The sequence below is a fragment of the Leptodactylus fuscus genome, chromosome 6 (assembly GCF_031893055.1).
Source record: "Leptodactylus fuscus isolate aLepFus1 chromosome 6, aLepFus1.hap2, whole genome shotgun sequence".
Taxonomy (NCBI): domain Eukaryota; kingdom Metazoa; phylum Chordata; class Amphibia; order Anura; family Leptodactylidae; genus Leptodactylus; species Leptodactylus fuscus.
In genome coordinates, this window is record NC_134270.1 from 101,193,358 (window position 1) to 101,213,434 (window position 20,077).

The following is a 20,077-nucleotide window of genomic DNA, read 5'->3' on the forward strand; positions in this document are numbered from 1 at the left end:
CTGCAACCAAAAACCTGGATTTCCACAACGTGGGGCCTCAATTTTACACCCTAAAGCCAGATTCTGAAGAAATAATGCATTATTATTCTGACCCAAGACCCTCAACAATCCAAATCTGTAAAAAACAAGTGCTGTACTTTTTTTTTCCAAGGTTGTTTTCTTTTAATTTGGGTTTTAGAACATACTTGAATGCAGCACATAACTTTTTTTTTTTTCCTTTTTCAGTTTTGTATTGTTTGTGGTAGACATAATACAATGTTGTTAACACAAGGACTGGTATAGTCATATCAAAAAATAGTGCAAATTTTTTTTTTTAACATTTATATAAATAACTCTAGTCCCCTGCTTTTTTTTTTTTTTTCCTTTTTTTTTTTTTAAACACTCTTTCCGAGTTGGCACTCAAACAAATCCACCCATCCCCCGCAAAAAAAGGCTTTTTTTTTTTCTTTAACGTCCATTTTCTGATGAGCAAACATCCCATGTTTAGGCCCTTTTCTAATACAAAAATACTTCCCTCACTCATACTTTCTCTCTTAGTTTTCATATATATTTATATATTGCAAGTCTTTTTTTTCTTTTTTAACAAATAAAGTTTTGTGCAAATATTTCAGGACTTTGTTTCCTTTTTAACGTTAAGTGAAATATTAAAAAAAAAAAAAAAAATACACAGATATATATATAGGTGATGGGGGTATATAGAGAAGCACTCACGCAGGCTAGTCAACTTCTTAAAGGGCAACTGTGTAAAGGAATCCAAGACACAGCTAAACATACAAAAAGGATTGCAAGCTTCTTCAGCTTGTGCATTCAAACCAGACAAATACAACTAAATATTTATACAGGAAGAAGGTGAAGAAGCCGGGAGGGTTTTCTTGCTTAACTTCTTTTTTTTCTTTCCCTCCTTCCCATCGTCTTCTTCAAAAGTTTTTGCCCCCCCCTGTAATTTATTGGTCATCAGAAAGGCACGCAACCATCTAAGTATTGCGACCTCAGCTGACAACGAAACGGGCCAGCTTAGAAGTGCAGTGTTTATGGATATTAACCTTTTGTTATTCAGTTTGGCGTTTTTGATCCTAAAACGGCTGTCCTTTTTGTTTGTCCTTGTCTTTGCTCCGTGCAACTGTGCTATCCAGTACATTGCTTTGCAAGTGAAGTCTGCTGCTTTCTAATATTGAGGGCGTGCCTGTGTTCTGCTGATGCTGGTAAAATGAGGACCCCGGGTAATGACCTATAACCTCGTTGTAGGTTGGAGGTGGACCTTCCATCCTCCCATTGCTGCTGTAAGAGGTGGCGCTCACTCCAGAGTTGCTGCTCGGTGGGCAAGGTCCTCCATAGACTGAACTATCAATTAAGTCACTGTCAAAGATGGTTCGATTGGGAGGTGCCCGCACACTCTCTCGATTCAGTTCCATCTGTTGTTCAGGGTCACGGAGCTGCAATGTGCAGGGCCCTTGGTAAGGCGGTGGTTCCTCTCCATCTGATAACGAGATGGTGGGTGGGAGGTCAATCTCGTGCTGAATGTAGGGATAGGTGGGCTGGAAGCGGTTAAAGCGATCTCTCTGGAGGAATGGAGGGATGCTGAGTCTGTCCGAAGGTCTTGGAGTATAAATGTGCTGTAGAAGGTAGTGAAAGACACAATGTAAATAGGAAGTCGTCCTACACAATAGAGCTTAGACGTTAACCATATATATTTAACGTACATGTCCAAAGAGCCATGAACAGTTACTTATAAAAATATAAAAAAAATTTAAATTTGAAGCCCATGACTACTTGAAAACAAAGTAAAGCAACCACTACAAAATTCCTTTTTTCAACTGCCTAAAACTATTAATGCAACAAGCACCGTGGCCTGAATTTGTGTTATCTTACCTCTGCTACCCCGTTTCCTGACACTGTGCTCTCCGAAGGCCACAGGCTTCCTTCCTACATCAGACAGAAATAAACACCATAAGAATCAGCCCTGTGAGGCGTCTTGGTCAGTAAAAATGGAATTTCATGCATTTTGAATACTTTTTTGATGGTGCGGTGGTCAGAGGGTGAAGGGTAAATACTCTAGTCTTAAGAGTAAATGCCATTTTGGCCAATCCATTTTAAGAAGTGACATGTCGAAATGCATGATAGTGCTGGTTAACTTCCTAAAATGAAAAATCCACCCATTTTATTTTCATATTTTTCTTCTACATGTGGTCAAGTCTGACCTGGCAAAAGCAATCAGACTGCAGTGAACAATAAAATAACCGATCCCACTATTAGGGGCTGTTGGAACAGATTTGTACCAACCAAAAAGATTTTTTTGTATTACTTTTGGTAAATATGTTGAAAAAATATTAGCATAAATTTTCAAGGGTCACAATGTAATGTGGGTGTTGTATGTAAGAAACATAAAGGTTCTTGGCAAAGGGAATCAGCACCTTTTCTGTCATCTTCTGACTTTAGAGGGAGGTGAGTAAGCTGTGAATCCTCCCACTGATCTAGAGAACAATAGTCTGCTGTATAATAAACTCAGTCTACTCAACTAGCTCCATGGCACCAAAACTGTAATACTGTTATAGGCAATCTACAGCCAATCTCGATGGTTATACTCGTGTAGCAAGATAGTATAGTCCTTAAATGACCAGTGGTTGCCTGTATGTCAAGGTGAAAAGGCTTACCGAAGACAGATTCTCTTCTCGCCTCCTGCCCTGGCTGTGCCGATGGATGAAAGATCGTGCAGAAAGCTTGTAGTGGTTTAGGAGACACGTGATCACTACGACCATCACCATCATCACCACAACAATGATGATTATCTGAACAAATTCCAATTCCGCTGCAAGGAAGAGAAAAAACAATGACTTGGTTTTGCCATAGTAGAAAACGTCTACACAGATGTCACTATGAAAAAAAGCCCACTATCCCCTTGTCACGGGATGTTTAGAGTCTATACTACAGGCAATGTGTAATATATATTTTGTGTGGAATGTATCCTCTAACCTGTTGTATACATCAATGTGTAGTTGGCTGATTAGGGTCTAGTGTGTTAGCACATTGTATGCAAATACCTCTAACTAGCGAGGACCAGTGAGGACAATGGGTGGAGTTAATCTGATTGGTGTCTCCAAGAAGATGTTGGACGGTGCATTGTCCAAAGTAGACAGGGGGTCTGCTCTCCTTGGCATAGGTGAGGGGGGAAGGATCTGTGACTCAGCCCTTCCCACCCACAGATACAGGATGTAACAGTGTTAGTATATAGTATGTAGTTAGCAGTTAGTATGGGTTAGCCAGCCTGGGCACAGCTCTGCAGAGAGCCAGGATTTAGTTACAGGACCAAGGAACCAAAGCTATCATTGGATTGTGACTTCCGTGGACTTATTGTTATTACGGTTGATGTGACCGCTGCCGGCTACTAACTTTGTGGATTACAATAAATTGCTGCTGTCTCCCATCCTCATAAGAGGATGTCCCTGTTGATTCAAGAGATCTTCCGGAGGAAAGACCTATACTTCAGCTCCGTGACAACTGGTGGCAGCAGTGGGATCAACAGCGGACAGCGAGATGGACTACAACAGCCCAGCGATTAATGGAGCCACAACCTCAGAATACAGGAACTGGACTATGGCAAGTCTACAAGTAAGGGCCCGGGAACTAAACCTGAGTTATTAAGGAAGAACGAAAGATTAACTGATCGAGGCACTGGAGGAGATGACCCTGCAAAGCGACCATGAGGAGGGCTGCCCCCAGGAGACAGTAGAGATACGGGAGCGGCAGGTACAGACCCAAAAGAGCAGATGGGTTGTTTTGTATGAGAAGGAATTGGCAGTGCTGGGGCCAGAAGCAACTGCAGAGCAAAGGAGTAGAGCAGTACAGAGGGCTCAGGAAACGGAGAAGGAGGAACAGAGAATGGCGCATGAAATGCGAATGGCTGAGATAACTACGAGGAATTATAATCAAACGCTAACACACTAGACCCTAATCAGCCAACTACACATTGATGTATACAGCAGGTTAGAGAATATATTCCACACGAAATATATATTACACATTGCCTATAGTATAGACTCTAAACATCCCGTGACACCCCTCTATTGTGAACTTCAAATTTCTAACAATTGGCCACAGATTTGAAGACAAATGAAAATTATCTGTGAAACTAAGGAAGGGTAAAACTAAATAAATATTCAGATTTGTTAATGTGAACATTCCATATTCCTATGCTTAGACCTCAGTATATCAAGATGTGAACTCCCTGTACATGATGTATTAAAAGTTGTCGCTCACAACCCGTAGTACTGTACATACCGTACTTCTGGCTGTAACTTCTATCTGAAAGGGTTTGGGTAGCTTTCTTTGATATCACCAGACTTGGGAGTACTGCCAACCACCACAATAAAATACTGGTGTTTGATAACCTATATAATTATTAACCAGCGAACAGCAGCTCTTTATAAAGTTGTGTTATTCACAACTATTGCCGAATGTATTGAGCCATGAGACAGAGTGCCTCAATGACTCTAGCTAGTGGCTAGAGATGAACCACAGACAACAGACCGAAAAAAAATCTTCTGCAATACTACAGCAATGACAATAAAACTAAGACGCCATTTTATCTGCATTCATAATTTGAGTATTAGGTAAGCAGGCTGGATCAGGTTTCCTATTTCGCCTCATCTTTCTCAACAAAACGACAGCCATAACATAAATGAATAGGAGTTTCTTTAAATAAATATACACTCCCCAATCCAAAAATATTCAATAAGAATCCACCCGTTGCATCATACTCGCCAATACAGATAAGTGAATCATTCAGCTGGTCCATATTATTCAGTACGAGAAGTTTTTTTTTTTTTCTTTTTTGCCACTGGAAAATAAATTCATCCAATGTAATGACTGGTGAATTGGGCCAAAATCTAAAGTTAGGGTCAAAAATATGCTCATCTCTACTCCTCAATTAAGGGAGTAAATTGTGTGTGGTCATTTCTGAAAGCAAGGCTGTAAACTTACCCTAAATCCTTACTTTTTTGTGCTGCTGTCAAAGTAGAAAGCATAGCCTTGTCAATTTTAGGCAGCAATATTCCTGCCCACAATACTGGAGGAGCCTCTGTGCCCTGAAATGATTAAGGATTGCCCCTGTGGCCTTATTTTAGCAGACTGCTCTCAGGGAGTAAATTCCCAATGCAACTGCCCTACCCTTGTCAAGATGACCACTTATTCACAGATTCCAAGCTGGCTGAAAAATAAAGACTTCTTTAGAGCAGTATGCAGTGCTCCAGACAAGCAGCCCCTCTTTACTATACACAAACTTCTTATACAAGTTCCATGTAATAAACCCCTAATCTGAACCCAGCAGACATAAATTCTGCATTGACCACATGAACCACAATGAAGCATAACATCTCTGCCCAAGAATACTCCCCAAACATTGTAAATAACCAAGAATTTCTGACAAAATTTCTAGAGCCCTGCAATACAGGTCAAAACCATGCCTTTGTGAAACTTTGTGAAATAAAGAAATAGACGCAAGTACCAATGTGGAGATTTACAGAGGTTTTTGGAATTTGAAAGAAAGGACAAAGTGTGCAGCCACACAATAATTGGCTACAACCGATATAGCAGATTATTACATTGTCATGCCATCTAGCTAGAACTTCAGTACCAAATATGGCATCATGAAGCCAATGGAGCTCAGAGGGCTTTCTTTGTATTATTATACTTTTCAGTCATGCTCTACTGGTTTTCAGACAATGAATCTCTGCCAAGGATATTGGGGACATCCTCCATACATAGATTGTCAAAACATGCATGTTTTTGGAAATCTTTTTGCAGCTCGCAATGCTAAGTCTTCAAATCCCCGTCTACCACTTTGAGAGGCTTAAATACTTGTTTCCTACATACAACCAATAAGATCCAGTCTAAAGCCTAGTTCACATCCGTGTTCATTATTCGGTTTGGGAAGTTCACTTGGGGACCACCCAGACAGAATACTGAACGCATAAAAAAAGCGGTGAGCAAAGAAACCACACGGACCCTACAGACTATAATGGGGTTCGTGTGTTTTCCACACAAATCACGCGTAGAGAAAAATACTTCAAGCAGCACTTTTGTCTCCGCATGATTCGCGCGGACACCACACAGAAAATATACATGATAGTGTATGGAGTCGGTGTGGTTTCTTTGCTTTTTAATGCGTTCGGTATTCTATTCAGGGGGTCCCCAAGCAGACTCCCCGAACAGAATACCGAACGCAGATGTGAACCCTATATTGGACAGTGTTGACAATGTATGTAAAGCGCTGTGGAATATGATGGTGCTATATAAAGCAAACAAAATAATAATAGTCTAATCAATGAAAGCTCAAGCAATCACGCAAACCCAGATGTAACATACGAAGGAGTCACCTTAGGAACCTGTAATCTAGATCCATACCACATATAACAAAACAAAACACTACATTACCATGTTACCAAGCAGATAAGAGGCCTGTTTATCAGTAGACTGCAAGGAAAAAAGGGCACATTCTCTTACCTTAAAGGCTCACAATGTCATTTCTACAAACAAAAATTCTACAAATAGTAAGTTTTGCTGGCTTGGCTAAGGTCATGTAAGGTAAAAATTTTGCTTAGCGAGGGATCATGGAGTCCCAGAAGCTCGCTGTTCACATTTTTCTTTTTATAGTTCAAGAACAATTCCTCACAGGACTGAAAGCTGGAGCATGAGATGCAGATCCAGTGCTACCAGGTGGTTGGTGACAACCATTATATTTGACCCTTGTGTTTTGTACCTTTTACTGTACATATGGGGAAGAGCGGTTTGAAAAACTTGCTACAAGAAGTGGAGAACAGACATGGTCCTGAATACTAAAGACAAAGCATGGACCCAAAGATGGAATAATGGAGGACATTTTTAATGACTCGAATCAGAAATTTGGTAAAAACAGACAAAACAATTATAATCAGCATTTCATATTATGAATTATTAAGGAGTGGTACTCATGCCCCTGTCTAGCTTATATGGGTTAAGATTCTCAAAAAGGATTTGCTCTTTGTTCCGCACTGATCCCTATGATTATGTCGGATCTTGCAGCACCTCATTCAGGCAAAAAACAGACAATCCATAGACAAAAATGACGCTTTTTGAGTTTAAAGAAATCAGTATTAAATTTTATACCTCTATAAACAACCAGAATGCTTTGCAGAGGCTGAAAATGTTCACATTTGCAAAATTCAGGTAGGAACAACCTCCCCAATATGTAAAAGAAGGGATAAGATTAGGACGGGACACCATTCTAGAACACCCCATCCCCCTTAAATCCCATTTATTACTAATATGATTTTTTATAATTTTGTCGCTTTAACTGGTCAAATAAAGCCACCTAGGCTCTAGCAGTTCCCACCACTTGGACATCTCCCAAGATGTTGCTGCCGCCTAAGGCACATGAATTACAAACTGGAATCCAATTAATGATAAACAGACAGATAGATGGTCAGACGGATAGAAAGATGCTTCAAAAAAATATGCAGTCTCATGCTGCCCCGCAGCAGCAAACTGTAAACACTGGAATTTCGGCACTCACTCAAGCATGGGGATCAGAGAGTCTGAAATGTATAAAAATCTAATCTCGTTAGTTGCGGCTGTCTGTGAAGGGAGACGCTTGGAATTCATTGGGATTCTGGTCCGCAAGCGCTCTGCCACTGACTTTCAACTCCTGTCATACCACTTATCTCTGCCTCTAAAAGATTTAGACTCCCTCTCTTGCCTTGTTCCTAAAATTCACCCAACAGCAGAAGATCTGAGCAAAAAAAAGATTAGAAGTTTATATGAATAATTAGATAGATTTATATACCTATATATTATTTTCAAATTGGAATTTTGTCTGCACTTTTTACAATGGCAAAATTCTAAATAAATAAAAAACCAAAAAAAACAACAAATATATATTATATATAATTAATATTTATTTAAAATTGAGCAGGAAGGTGCAAGGGTTAACATAATAAACACACATTATCATGAGACGTAAGCTGGAATTCCATTGTGGCATTTTAAGTAAAAAAAAAAAAAAATATGACAAAAGCAACCACAGCCACACAGCTACACCTGTGCCTGACTGTACAGGGGCAATTTCAGGATGTTCAGAGTCACAGCTATATTTATATTCCCCAGTAACACAAGTTGAAGTGTGACTCCAGCAGCCAAGCATGGGGCAGGCCCCAGCCACTTCCAGACAAACGGGAGAGCAGCTTTATTTGCATAATGTCTAGACCATCGTAACAGCTGCTGCCTGGAGAAAACCAGTTTTCAACACACATCTCCCAGGCACCTGTAGATGCTGCCGCCAGGTGAGAAGGAAGCGGCCAGAAAAAACAATAAACAAAGCTTGTGATGCTGCCAAAATACAAAAAGAAATGAAAAAGGTTACTGACCTCAAGGGCATACGAGGCATTTAAGTCCATTTTACACATTTTATCTAAATTTTTCATTATTCATTTGTTCAAAACAACAGCATGAGCTGTATAGGGAAGGATTGGAAGAGTTAAAGAAAAATCTAAAAACAAAACAAATAAAAATACAAAAATTACATTAAAAAAATAGATCAGCTGTACCAGTTTTATATTCTGTACTAAAATCTTACACAACAGCCCCAAAACTGTATTTTAATTATTATTTTTTTCTCAAATTTGCGAATGCTGCAATCAATAGCTGAAGGCAAAAAAAAAACAAAAAACCTTGAATAAATTGTGCTGTTATCAGCTAGGTTAGTTTTCAGGGATCAACCTCAAGCTCCTAAAGAGTCAGGGCTAATTTTAGGTGGAGTCAGAAAAAAATTGAAAATAAAATGATAAACTATACAATTATTGATACTAGGTGATTAGGACTAGAGATGAGCGAGCACTGTTCGGATCAGCCGATCCGAACAGCACGCTCCATAGAAATGAATGGATGCACCTGGTACTTCCGCTTTGATGGCGGCCAGCTGCTTAACCCCCGCGTGTCGGCTACGTCCATTCATTTCTATGCGAGCGTGCTGTTCGGATCGGCTGATCCGAACAGTACTCGCTCATCTCTAATTAGGACCTAAATCAAAATTGCGATTAATCAGGTATTTCACCTTATTTACTATTAATAGCAACTTAGGCCTCGTCCCTTTTCAGGCAAACAAAAAACCACGACCCCACTACCCAATCATAGGTCTATCAGTTTCCTAACGTTATTCAGAAGCCCAGAAGACGACGAAGACCAGTGTCTGAGCTCGTGATAGGTGAGGAACACTGGGGTTTTTTTATGTTTGCTCGTCTCCCATACACCTCCACTAATTATACTCCGGGGTGTGAAGAGACCCCGGAGTATAATAGCAGTTCTGGTTTGAGTATGTTCGGTCTGACTAAAACTGCAGGCAAATAATGTAATATCCGAACTGGAATAACCATCGTGCATAAAATCACATTTGTCATTCAGACCGATGGTCGGTTCCAATTATTTTTCAATGAATTGCCCTGGTTCTGATATCACAAGCTCAGCTTTCATATGCTGCCAAGTATGAAGTACAAGCTATAAAAAAAAAAAAAAAAAATTAGAGATATCGATAGTTAAAAACACAGCCGGGAATATGATTTTATTTGCAGCATGAAATGCTGCATGTTAAGTGTGAATTTTCATTTTTTCAACTTAATGTTTCTAGGTGGTATAAAACTGGAGATACAGCCACTTGAAGTGACCATTTTCCCTTTGGTAAATGTTTCGGCTCTGTACATTTACAATACAAATGTGTATGGACTTTCCCTAGTAACAGCTCAGTTTAGAGGGTTGCTAAGGAGAACGTTAGCCTGTTTTATACTAAAAAAGGAATTTAGACAGATAAATAAATATTACAAAAATAGTCACCAAAAAACCTCAATGCACAATAGCGCAAAAAAAAAAAAAAAAAGTTACATTTTAATGCTTCAGCAGATCAAGACGCTAAACAATTGTATACATCCATCTTAGTGGGAACTGTTTGGGGAAGGGAGGTCTCTGTTCCAGTTTGATTTTACCCCAGCATATGAAACCCACCCAACCATGCCATTATGGACCATGCTTCATGTCAAAGAATTTGACTTGTCCACATAGAGCCCTGACTTCAACTCCAAACCTTACCAAGGGGAAAGGGAGGGGACCACCTCCCTTAATATTAATATAGTATATGTTACACATACACGCAAAAACAAATGAACACATGCTTAACTTTCCAGTGAACACAGTGCTAGAGAAGGATATCATTAGGATTAAGGTCATAGACGGCCTGACTCATAGCTGTCTATAAGGATACTCTCCCAGACGACACACAAACAATGTAGGCAGCAGGCAACACTTTCTAGATTTCCTTGACATACAACTATTGTCCTGCACTGCCCTTGCAGATTTTTACAGACTATTACCAGAGAAAAGAACATGTAGCTAGAATACAATGGGGACACTGCCCTTCACCTGTCCTTGTACAGACAACCTGCCGATGCAGGAGGTGCCAGCTCACAAGGCTGCCATTCAAGATTCCTGCATGTCTGGCTCTCCGCCTTCTCCAGACAATACGAGTTTAATGATCAACAAGAGAAAATACCGAAGAGGATGAGATCTGTAACAGGTGCAGCCAAGACACTCATGTCTGACTACACGGCTGCCAAAACCCCGCAAAAAAACTAGAAGAGGAAACATTAAAAACTAACTAAATATCTATTTCCGGGCCAACCCCACGCCCCCATACAATTCATTTTTGGTCTGGTCTTCAGGGACCAATATGGCTGCCATTTCAGCTTTAAACAAAGTAGTGCGGGATTCCAGTAGGGTAAATAAGTGTAGTTACACAGTAATATTAAACCATGAGTTCTTACCAGGGCTGTGGAGTTGGAGTCAGGACCAATTACAGACCAGAAAATATATGACCCATATAAAGGATGTATTTCCTGGCCTCATAAAATCCGCTCTCTATGGTGCTATGAATCACTGCCACACCACAGGCCTTATTATACTGTAATGTTTACAGGACAGAGGGTCTGCAGTGAAGCAGGAACTCACAGCACCATACAATACTATAAAAACTTAGTCAGGATCTCTAGAGTCCAGAAAATACAGCCGAAATACTCAAGGATGCACCAATTACAGTGGAATGGACATCATATGAAGTGCATAGCTAGGAATGGCGGGGACCCGTGGCCAACTTTTGACATGATCTCCCCCCCCCCCACACTCAAGAGGGGTACGTGGGTGTCCAAGCTGTAGGTGAACAAGAGGGTGACATGGGGTGCAGGGTGTGTATGAGCAAGAGGGGAAACGGGGGTACAAACAAGAGGGGAGAATGGAGGTGCAAGCTGAGTGCACCCCTATTCCCCCTTCTTTCTCACACACAGCCTGCGCCCCTACGTCACCCTCTTTGCTCACACACAGCCTGCATGCCCATTTACCCCTCTTGTTCACACACAGCCTGCACCACCCACTCCCTCCTCTTGCTCACATAGGGCGGAATGGGGGTGTAGACTGTGAGCAAGAGGAGTACATGGGTGTGCAGGCTGTGTATGAGAAAGGATGATGGAGGTATAGACTCTGTCACCCACAGCCTGCACACCCATGTACCCCTCTTGCTCAGTTTGCACTCCCTCCCATTCTTTCTCCTCTTCCTCACAGCCTACAACCCATTCCCGCTTCATTGTACACTGACCTGTGCAATCTGGATCACTTCGCCCACAAAAGACACTGATTCTATCTTATGCTATATTCACACCTGCGTTCGTGTGTCCGTTCTGTGGTTTCCGTCTTCTGCATGTAAGAAGACGGAAACCACAGACCAAGTCCGGCCGTGAGCGGCGGTGAGCGTTTTATGCTCTCCGCCGCGAAACCGGTTTTTTTAAACCGGACACAGAGTACTGCATGTCCGACTCTCTGTCCGGATTTAAAAATCCGGTTTCGCGACAGAGCATAAAACGCTCACCGCCGCTCACGGCCTGACAGCTTTCAAACCCATTCAAATGAATGGGTTTGAAACAGTCCTGCAGGTTTACGTATCCTGCCTCTGTTTTGTGCAGGAAACGGAGACCTGCAGAACAGAGACTGGGCGCAGATGTGAATGAGCCCTTAGTAAGTTAACGGACCTTTGATGACGTCATTTCACAGGTCCTGTAACCTACTAGTATAGATGCCAGGACAGGGCTTAGGGACAGCAGGCAGGAGATAGAAGTTTATCCTGCCCGCAAGTGTCGGGAGGCAGGAGCCCGAACAGCAGGTGGCCCCTGCTTTAGTACAGTAGTGAAGCCAGCAATTTCTGGCTACACTACTGTTATAAGATGGACTGTGGAGGAGGCAGCTCCTCTCCGCATCCATCTTCAGGCACCACCTGGTGATGCAATAAATAGGGCCAGTTACCTGCTGGAGTAACTCCAACAGGTAACGGCCTATTAAAAAAAAATCTGAAGCAGTAGCGGCTGCCACCAGGCCCCCTAGTGTCCTGGGCCTTGTGGCAGCCACTACCGCTGCTACCCTGCAATTTACGCCCCTGATCATATGAAAGCAAGTCTGGGCCTTCAGCTAGATCACAGGGCATTTTGCTTGGGATTTTCTGACATTTAGTCAATGCAGGTGGAGCTGCTGCTATGTGTATGCAGTTTTTAATTAAAAATACACACTTTTTTTCAACTGTGTTTAAGAAACGGCATTAAAATATATATAAAAAAAAAACAACAAACAAACAACCCTCTGAGAACTAAGTCCAGGGCCCCACGGTTTTAGCAACAGGATTTTAAAGTCCCTGCACACAGTGCATCACATTGCATTTAGTGAATCCCATCCACACCTTGTGGAAAAATACAACAATCAAGCTGTGATTTCCAAAACCATCGCGGTTTTGGAAATCGCAGCATGTCAATTACACTTACAGAAACAACAGCAGTTTCCCTATAGGTATAATGGAAGCAGAAGTCTGCAGAGGAAACGCCTGCGCACTGTCCGCGAAAAATGCTGCGGGGAAAACCCATGATGTGTTGTCATTAAGACTGGGGTATTTGACACTGATTTTACTGCCGCCCAGTAGGGGGACACACTTAATAGTCATGATTTATGCACCGCCCTTCAGAACCCTTGCGCATAGTCGCAAACCTATAGTATAAATGATGATCAAGTGCAGGCGGTGGCTCAGCACAAAAAAATCCAACTAATTTTATTCACCGGCGGTGTTAAATAGTCGCCAATCGCATCACAAACATGGCATAGGGGATTTGATTAATTGTTTATTTTTTTATTTATTTATTTATTTATTTTTTATTATTATTTTCTTTATCCGGATCCATTTGCCTTTAAAAGCCTGGTGTTTGCCGTACATGGTGATACTGTAGTGAGCATTGTTTTTCTGTTGTAAAACTGTTATTCTTCTCTGAAAGGACAGAACATTCAGAGACTTTCCTATCAGACAAACTAGATTTTAAAATTCCAGACAAAATGCAAATATTTCATCTGTCTGGGAAAAAAAAAAAAAAGTTCAACTGTTTTTTCAAAGGGGGCAGTGAAAGAAGGGGTGGAGGAGGGGAAGAGGACAACAAACAAATCCTTTGTATTCCTACTAAGGAGGGGGAAGATGTACAACAGACTGACATATCATATGCTGTGTCCTTGCAGACATCTGATGTTTATTAGGAGTCTGAGAGGAAGAGGAGGTTAAAATAGCCTCTGTGCAGGCAGCTTTGTGTCAGTCAACTCTGTAACCTGCTTCATCACCATTCAATTCATGACACTGCAAAATATCTGCAGAGCTGCTCCCTGAAGGTGCTTAAAAACCGCTATTTTACATGGCAAGCACCAGTCAGACTTTTAGAAAGAAAGAAATATAGTGCGCTTTTATTTTATTGGTTTTTTGGGGAGAGGGGGCAGAGGGAAAATGGTTAGAGCCATGGGAACACAGCTGATCCACCCATTAGGAACTGGGATCACTAGAGCTGGGAAATTAATTGGAAAGTAATCAAAAGTCAGTTTAATTGATCGATGTGAACTTGTCCAGAGCCATGCCATCTTGTGCCACACTGCCACTGGCTATAAGATGTGTCGCTATCTCAAAGCTATCCAATCAGGAGTGCTGATACATGAATAACCAAAATTCTGTGGCATGGCGTGTCCTAACATAATTGTTTATTAATTGTCATCGAGGTAAAATGCTCAATTAATTAGGATTTTGATTTGGCTCATAAACACCCAGTCCTAGATATCTCCATATCAAAAACTGACTTGGCAAACAAAATGTCTGAACATGGCAGTAGCTTAATACAAGGCCATTTGATACTCTTTGGTAAGTGTGTTCTTAATGAACAAAATGGCTGCCTCCGCTCTGCACCTGTCTCGTCATTCATGCAATGAATCTTAATGGACCATTTAAAACCCAAATTTGAAATTTTCCTACATGTTTGGTAATCAGATTTATATTTGTACTTTTTATTAAGATAAAATATTACAAAATATTACATGACTGCCTGGGCCTAACAGTATTCAATACACAACGGTATTAGTTTTCAGTATACTTTCCAAAACTACAGATAGTATATAGACTCGTTCATTTCTATGGCCCCATACATACATTTCTGCTTTATACAGATCAGCTTCTCAGTATGCTTATCCATATCTGTGGCACAGACTCACCCATACAAGCGTGTGGGATTATACAAGTCTCTTTGTAGATTTGTAATTGCCGAAGACATACTGATGTAATGCTGACATTTTTTGAAGAATACAAACCTATTTTTGCATACTGTAAAAACCACATACATGCACACGTCTCAGGCGCAGTTCACATCTGTGTTTGGTATTCCATTTGGGGGAGTCCTTATGGGGAATCCCGAACAGAATACTGAACACATTGCAGTGAGTTTATGAAAGCACACAGACCCCATAGCCTATAACGAGGTCTGTGTGCTTTCCGCGCGCTATCCACACGAATCATGCAGAGAGGAAAGTAGTTCATGAAGTACTTTTCTGTCCACAGGTTTCATGTGGACACCGCGTGGAAAACACACAGACCCCATTATAGTCTATGGGGTCCGTGTGCTTTCATAAGCTCACCGTTTGTGAATGTGTTTGGTATTCCGTTTGGCGAGTCCCCATGCGGACTCCCTGAACAGAATACTGAACGCAGATGTGAACCAGGCCTCAGTCTCAGAAACCACTGAAAATTTCTCTATGCCAGTTTAAGTATAAAAATGTCGAAAACCCGACAGACACTCTGAGGCCTCCATTGTTGTTAAAGGGGTCTGCGGGTAACCACCACCAGCGCAATTGTGACCCTAGCCTAAGATTGTATTTAGACAGTCAGGTTTTGAGAAAATATATGGGAAATATATAGGAAGTACTTCTATTTCTACCTTCTACTAAAACCACTGCAGTTAAAAAAAAAAAAAAAACCAAAAAAAACCCACCAGCAAATAAAGCTCATAACATGGTGCCTCAGCCTAAAAGACTTTTTTTTTAACCTGGGATTAAAAAAAAATTGGTATTCAGAATGACTTGATAATGATCCACATCTGTCACTCTTTTACTACATATAAAATAACGACGAATTGACGTCTCTTTCTTTCAATCATGACAATGGTCAGTGAGGAAGAGTCATTCACATCCAACCCCCAGCCTGGCCACCGTATACCTCCTGACCTCCCTTTGGGGCTTAGGAAGAGATTTAAGTTCATCACAGAGCGGACATCTAAGCAACCACACAACTGTATTACAAATATTCCTAACTAAATGGGTAAAATTGAGCAAGTGCAATAGAATTTTGCTACTTTTTGACAAACTATGAAACAAAATATTACACTGTGGATTAAAAAAAATATCTATCTTATTACAAAAATTCCCATGCAAGTTTTTGCCATCCTCAAGCCAAAGCAAGCTATTTGTATTTAACGTTTCTGAAGAAAAAAAAATATATATCATAACCGTTGTCCAATCTTCTATAGGTAGCTTTTCAAAGTAATTTCCTGCACCAGACAAAAAACTGTAACTACAAACTAAGACAATTAACCAACTATGACATAATGTGAGAAGGCTGAGGAAAAACACATGAAGGAAACCAAACATTGTTAAGATACACACAAAGCCTCATAAACATTGCACCTTGTTTGGAAAGTAGGCTGGAGCCCCATATAGAAAACTCTCAAAAATACTTTGAAAAAATATGAGGAAATACTGCTAGGATACTAGGGACAATGTGCACACACACAGTGCTATCTGGTCTATAGCAAATTATAATCAGAAAAAAAAAATAAAATAATGGACATCTTATGAATTTATACTATATTACCATTACCATGCGAGTCAAGACTATCTTCAGGCTAAGGCCCTATGTAGTGAGTCTGCGTAGCGAACTTGCAAAGTGAATGGGATTCTGCCTAATACCATCCACACATTGCAGGGGAAAAAAAAAAAAAAAAAAAAAAATCAACAGTGAAAAAAAATTGCGTTTTCGAATATGCTTGCTCTTTCGAAAATCCCAGCATGCCACTTATACCTGCAGAAATGCTTTCGTTATAGGGATAATAAAGGCAGAAAGTCTGCAGAGGTAAAATACTGTGGAAAAAAAAAAACCAAAACATGATTTTCCCAGTTTTTTTATGCTGCGATTTACTAAGTGGGGCATTAGCCTAATAGTGGCAAACTGCAGGTTTTAGTGAAAGACTGGAGAATTTTGTTTGTCCAAGTTTATAAATAAACTTTTCAGAATAATTATTTCCCTCCATTCATATGTTCAGCCATTTAGGGTTATGTAACCAGTAACCAATCCACTATAGGAATGACACACTGGGCAAGATGCCCTCTTAATTGTCAACCATGACTAATACACAGAGGTTCTATAGCTTGGTGAGGGTGTCACATAATGAGAATATACTAGTGACAAGCATTACGATAGTAAGTAATGTAGAGAATTAGCATAACCAAATAAATTAACACTTCATTTACTTTAACATTGAGGCCAGTTATTCATATTGACCTATGTAGATCATGTCTTCTGAAATTGCCAAGTTAGCTACCACGTCATCACAAAAAGTCTAAGGGCCCGTTCAAACGTGCGTGTATTTTGGCAAAATACACGTGTAAAAAAAAAAAAAAAAAAAAAAAAAAAAAAGACTATACTAGACATAAGATATTGACTTCAATGACTTTTTTTTTTACATATGTAAAAAAACACATGTAAAATGTCATTGAAGTCAATGGGAGACTTGTTATACACATGTATTTTGCCAAAATTAACCCCGCGTGAACCGGCCCTAAAATGGGTGCAGGGGCGACAGATAATCATTTATATTCAAGGTTAAGAAACCAAAAAAAAATCCATTAAAATAAAGACAGATGTAGATACTCACAATATAAAATATATATATATATATATATATATATATATATATATATATATATATATATATATATATATATATATATTTTTTTTTTTTTTTATTTTTTTCTCCAGAAAATAAGCATATCAGTTCTGGGCCATCACACTTTAACTATCCACATTTTAGATAAACCCTCTTCAAAACAAAAGCGATGTTATATAAATTAGGATACATTTGGATATTGGATTTGAAACAAAAAAGTACTTCTGTTATATAAAATGTGCTTCAAGAGATCTCAGTTTTGACTTACAGACATACGTGCAGCCAAGATATATCTATAGAACCAATTAAAATATCACATTGGCAAAAAAAAAAAGTAAGACTATTCCCCTGCTACAATCACATCTGCACGCTGTCTAGACACAACCATCATACAATTGAATGAACAGCCCACTGCCTCTTCATAAACCTCCTTCTTTATAGTGTTCACGTAAGAAGATTAAAGACAACATACAAACAGATTATTAGGAAATAGAACACTATTTTTAATAGTCTAAAAGAATAATTGAAGCAGAAAAATAAAAAAATAAAAAAAACAACATTTAAAACAGAAAACATACACACACACAAAAAAAAAATCTTCCTGTTCTCCCAGCAACCCAAATATTCTGGCTGCGCTATGTCTAGACACCAGATAACAAAGGCCATTTGAGGCTGCGCAGAAGACATAGAGCGATAGTAGTCATTTAAGGATGCAGCTAGTGCTCGGTCTCCCTGGATCTGTTTGTCAGATGAAGTTAAAATGGAAATGATTAGCTATCACTTTGTGTCACGGTGTGAAAAAAATAATAAAATAAAAAATGGACAAGGCAGAAAAAGAAATCTACCCAAACTGAAAGCATATAAGAATAAATCTAAAAAGGAGAAAAAAAAGCATAACCATTATAATAAAAAATATTTTTCAATATTTTGTAGGTTGTAAAGAAAAGCTTTCTTTTTTCAATAACTCGGGTAGTTTTCTTTAGAATGTCTCCTACACATTTACATATTGTCATATTGTACAGTGGCAGAAAGCATCTTAATACCAGCTGTGACAACATCTGGCGTCCATGTTGGCACTTTGCTGTTCCTGATGGTATACTAAAAGCACATTCTGGAAGTTTGTTATTCTATGTAGGGCTCAAAAATGGAGCTAGAATATACATACATTGTGAACACAGTTAAAGTCTGTCATTGGTTTTCTTCACAGTGGTCCATGCCCCCAGTTTCACCGATGAAAACATAACATTTAACCTTTTCCCGCCACAGACATTTTTTGATTTTAGACTCTATATTTTCCTAAAGCCATAACTTTTGTAGTTTTCCACTCAGAGAGCCATAGGAGGGCTTAATTTTTGTGGGACAAATTATTCTCCGTAATGGTTCCATTTAATATTAAAATTTTCTCCCATTATGCCGTTTACCATATAGGAAAAATATATTTTACAAGTTTGTACATCGGGCATTTTCAGATACCTAATGGGTAAGGCTTGGTTCACACATCAGTATGCCATCCGTCCGTTTGTATTCAGTTTGAGACTAAAAACCGACTGATGCACATACTGATTGTATACCGACACCTTTTTATGCTGATAGCAAACGCGGTTCGTCCCCTAGAGGACAGATAAGGGGATTAAAAGTAGAAAATTGTAAACAGTAGAGATAAGGACTAGAGATGAGCGAACACTGTTCGGATCCGAACAGCACGCACCCATAGAAATGAATGGAAGCACCTGTGACGATGACTTTGCCAGTGGCCGGCCGGCGTCACAAGTGCTTCCATTCATTTCTATGGGTGCGTGCTGTTCGGATCGGCTGATCCGAACAGTGTTCACTCATCTCTAATAAGGACATATTTAAATACTAAACATCCACCATAATATTTTGGCGGAAGTCAGAAAAAGGATATAAGAGTTTACTAACAAAAGACATTCATAACAAATCCACAGGCTACTAAATGGGATCTTTAGCGCTGTATATACAGAAGGAGCAGATGATGTTGGTGTCATAAATGCTGGTAATACATCAACCGATATACTAAACTGGATAAACACAGAAGTGGTCTAAGCCAAGCTATACAAATTCAATGTGAACAGGGCACTGGGTCCAGATGGTCCAGAAGTCCCTACCACATGTGAAGGATGAAGGGAATCAGCAGCATAAGGAAAGGGACACGGACGTCACAATGCCAGAAGAAAAGTTTGGCACATAGGACCTGATCGCACCTGGAGACACCAGAGCTCCGGGGATAGATGAACGTGTTTGTTTTGGTTTTCACCTTTCCTGGCCTCATATTAAAAAAGTGGTCATCATGGAAAACCCCTTTAAATAACTCAGTCCAGTCATTCTTAATTTTTATGGATTCTCTAGTGACTGGTACAGTGCCAAGTGACTGGTGCAAGACACATGTGGTGCCGGTTTTAAAAAATGTCCCTAAATTTTCTCCAGGTAATTACAGAGTGGTGAGTTTATCCATTGTGGGGAAACAGTTTGAGGGACTCTTAAGCAACTATATATAGGAGTATGTGACTATACGTAATATAAGTGTCTGACATCATGGTTTAACTAAGGACAAGAGTTGTCAGACTAATTTGATTTGCCTTTTCTCCTCTCGTATGAAGAGGAGTGTAGAGATCTGGACATGGGTAACATCAGTTCCATTGGCTTGGAAAATATAGTTTGTAATTGGATTGAAAACTAGCTAAAAGACCATATTCAGAGTTGCGGTCAATGACTGC

At 39.8% G+C, this 20,077-nt stretch overlaps 1 protein-coding gene across 3 annotated transcripts in view; it reads right to left on the minus strand.

Moving 5' to 3' along the window:
* Positions 1-343: 343 nt before the first annotated feature.
* The window catches only part of PMEPA1 (prostate transmembrane protein, androgen induced 1), a 42,939-nt gene continuing 23,205 nt past the window's right edge, over positions 344-20,077 (minus strand). For 2 of the 3 annotated variants that reach the window (XM_075276831.1, XM_075276833.1), the window contains exons 2-4: positions 2,652-2,806; positions 1,870-1,923; positions 344-1,613 (exon numbers count right to left, since the gene is read on the minus strand). In XM_075276831.1, coding sequence (XP_075132932.1) covers positions 1,074-1,613; positions 1,870-1,923; positions 2,652-2,806 — 749 coding nt within the window. In that variant the 3' untranslated portion in view covers positions 344-1,073. The remainder of the gene's footprint in view (positions 1,614-1,869; positions 1,924-2,651; positions 2,807-20,077) is intronic. The other variant, XM_075276832.1, reaches the window with a different exon arrangement.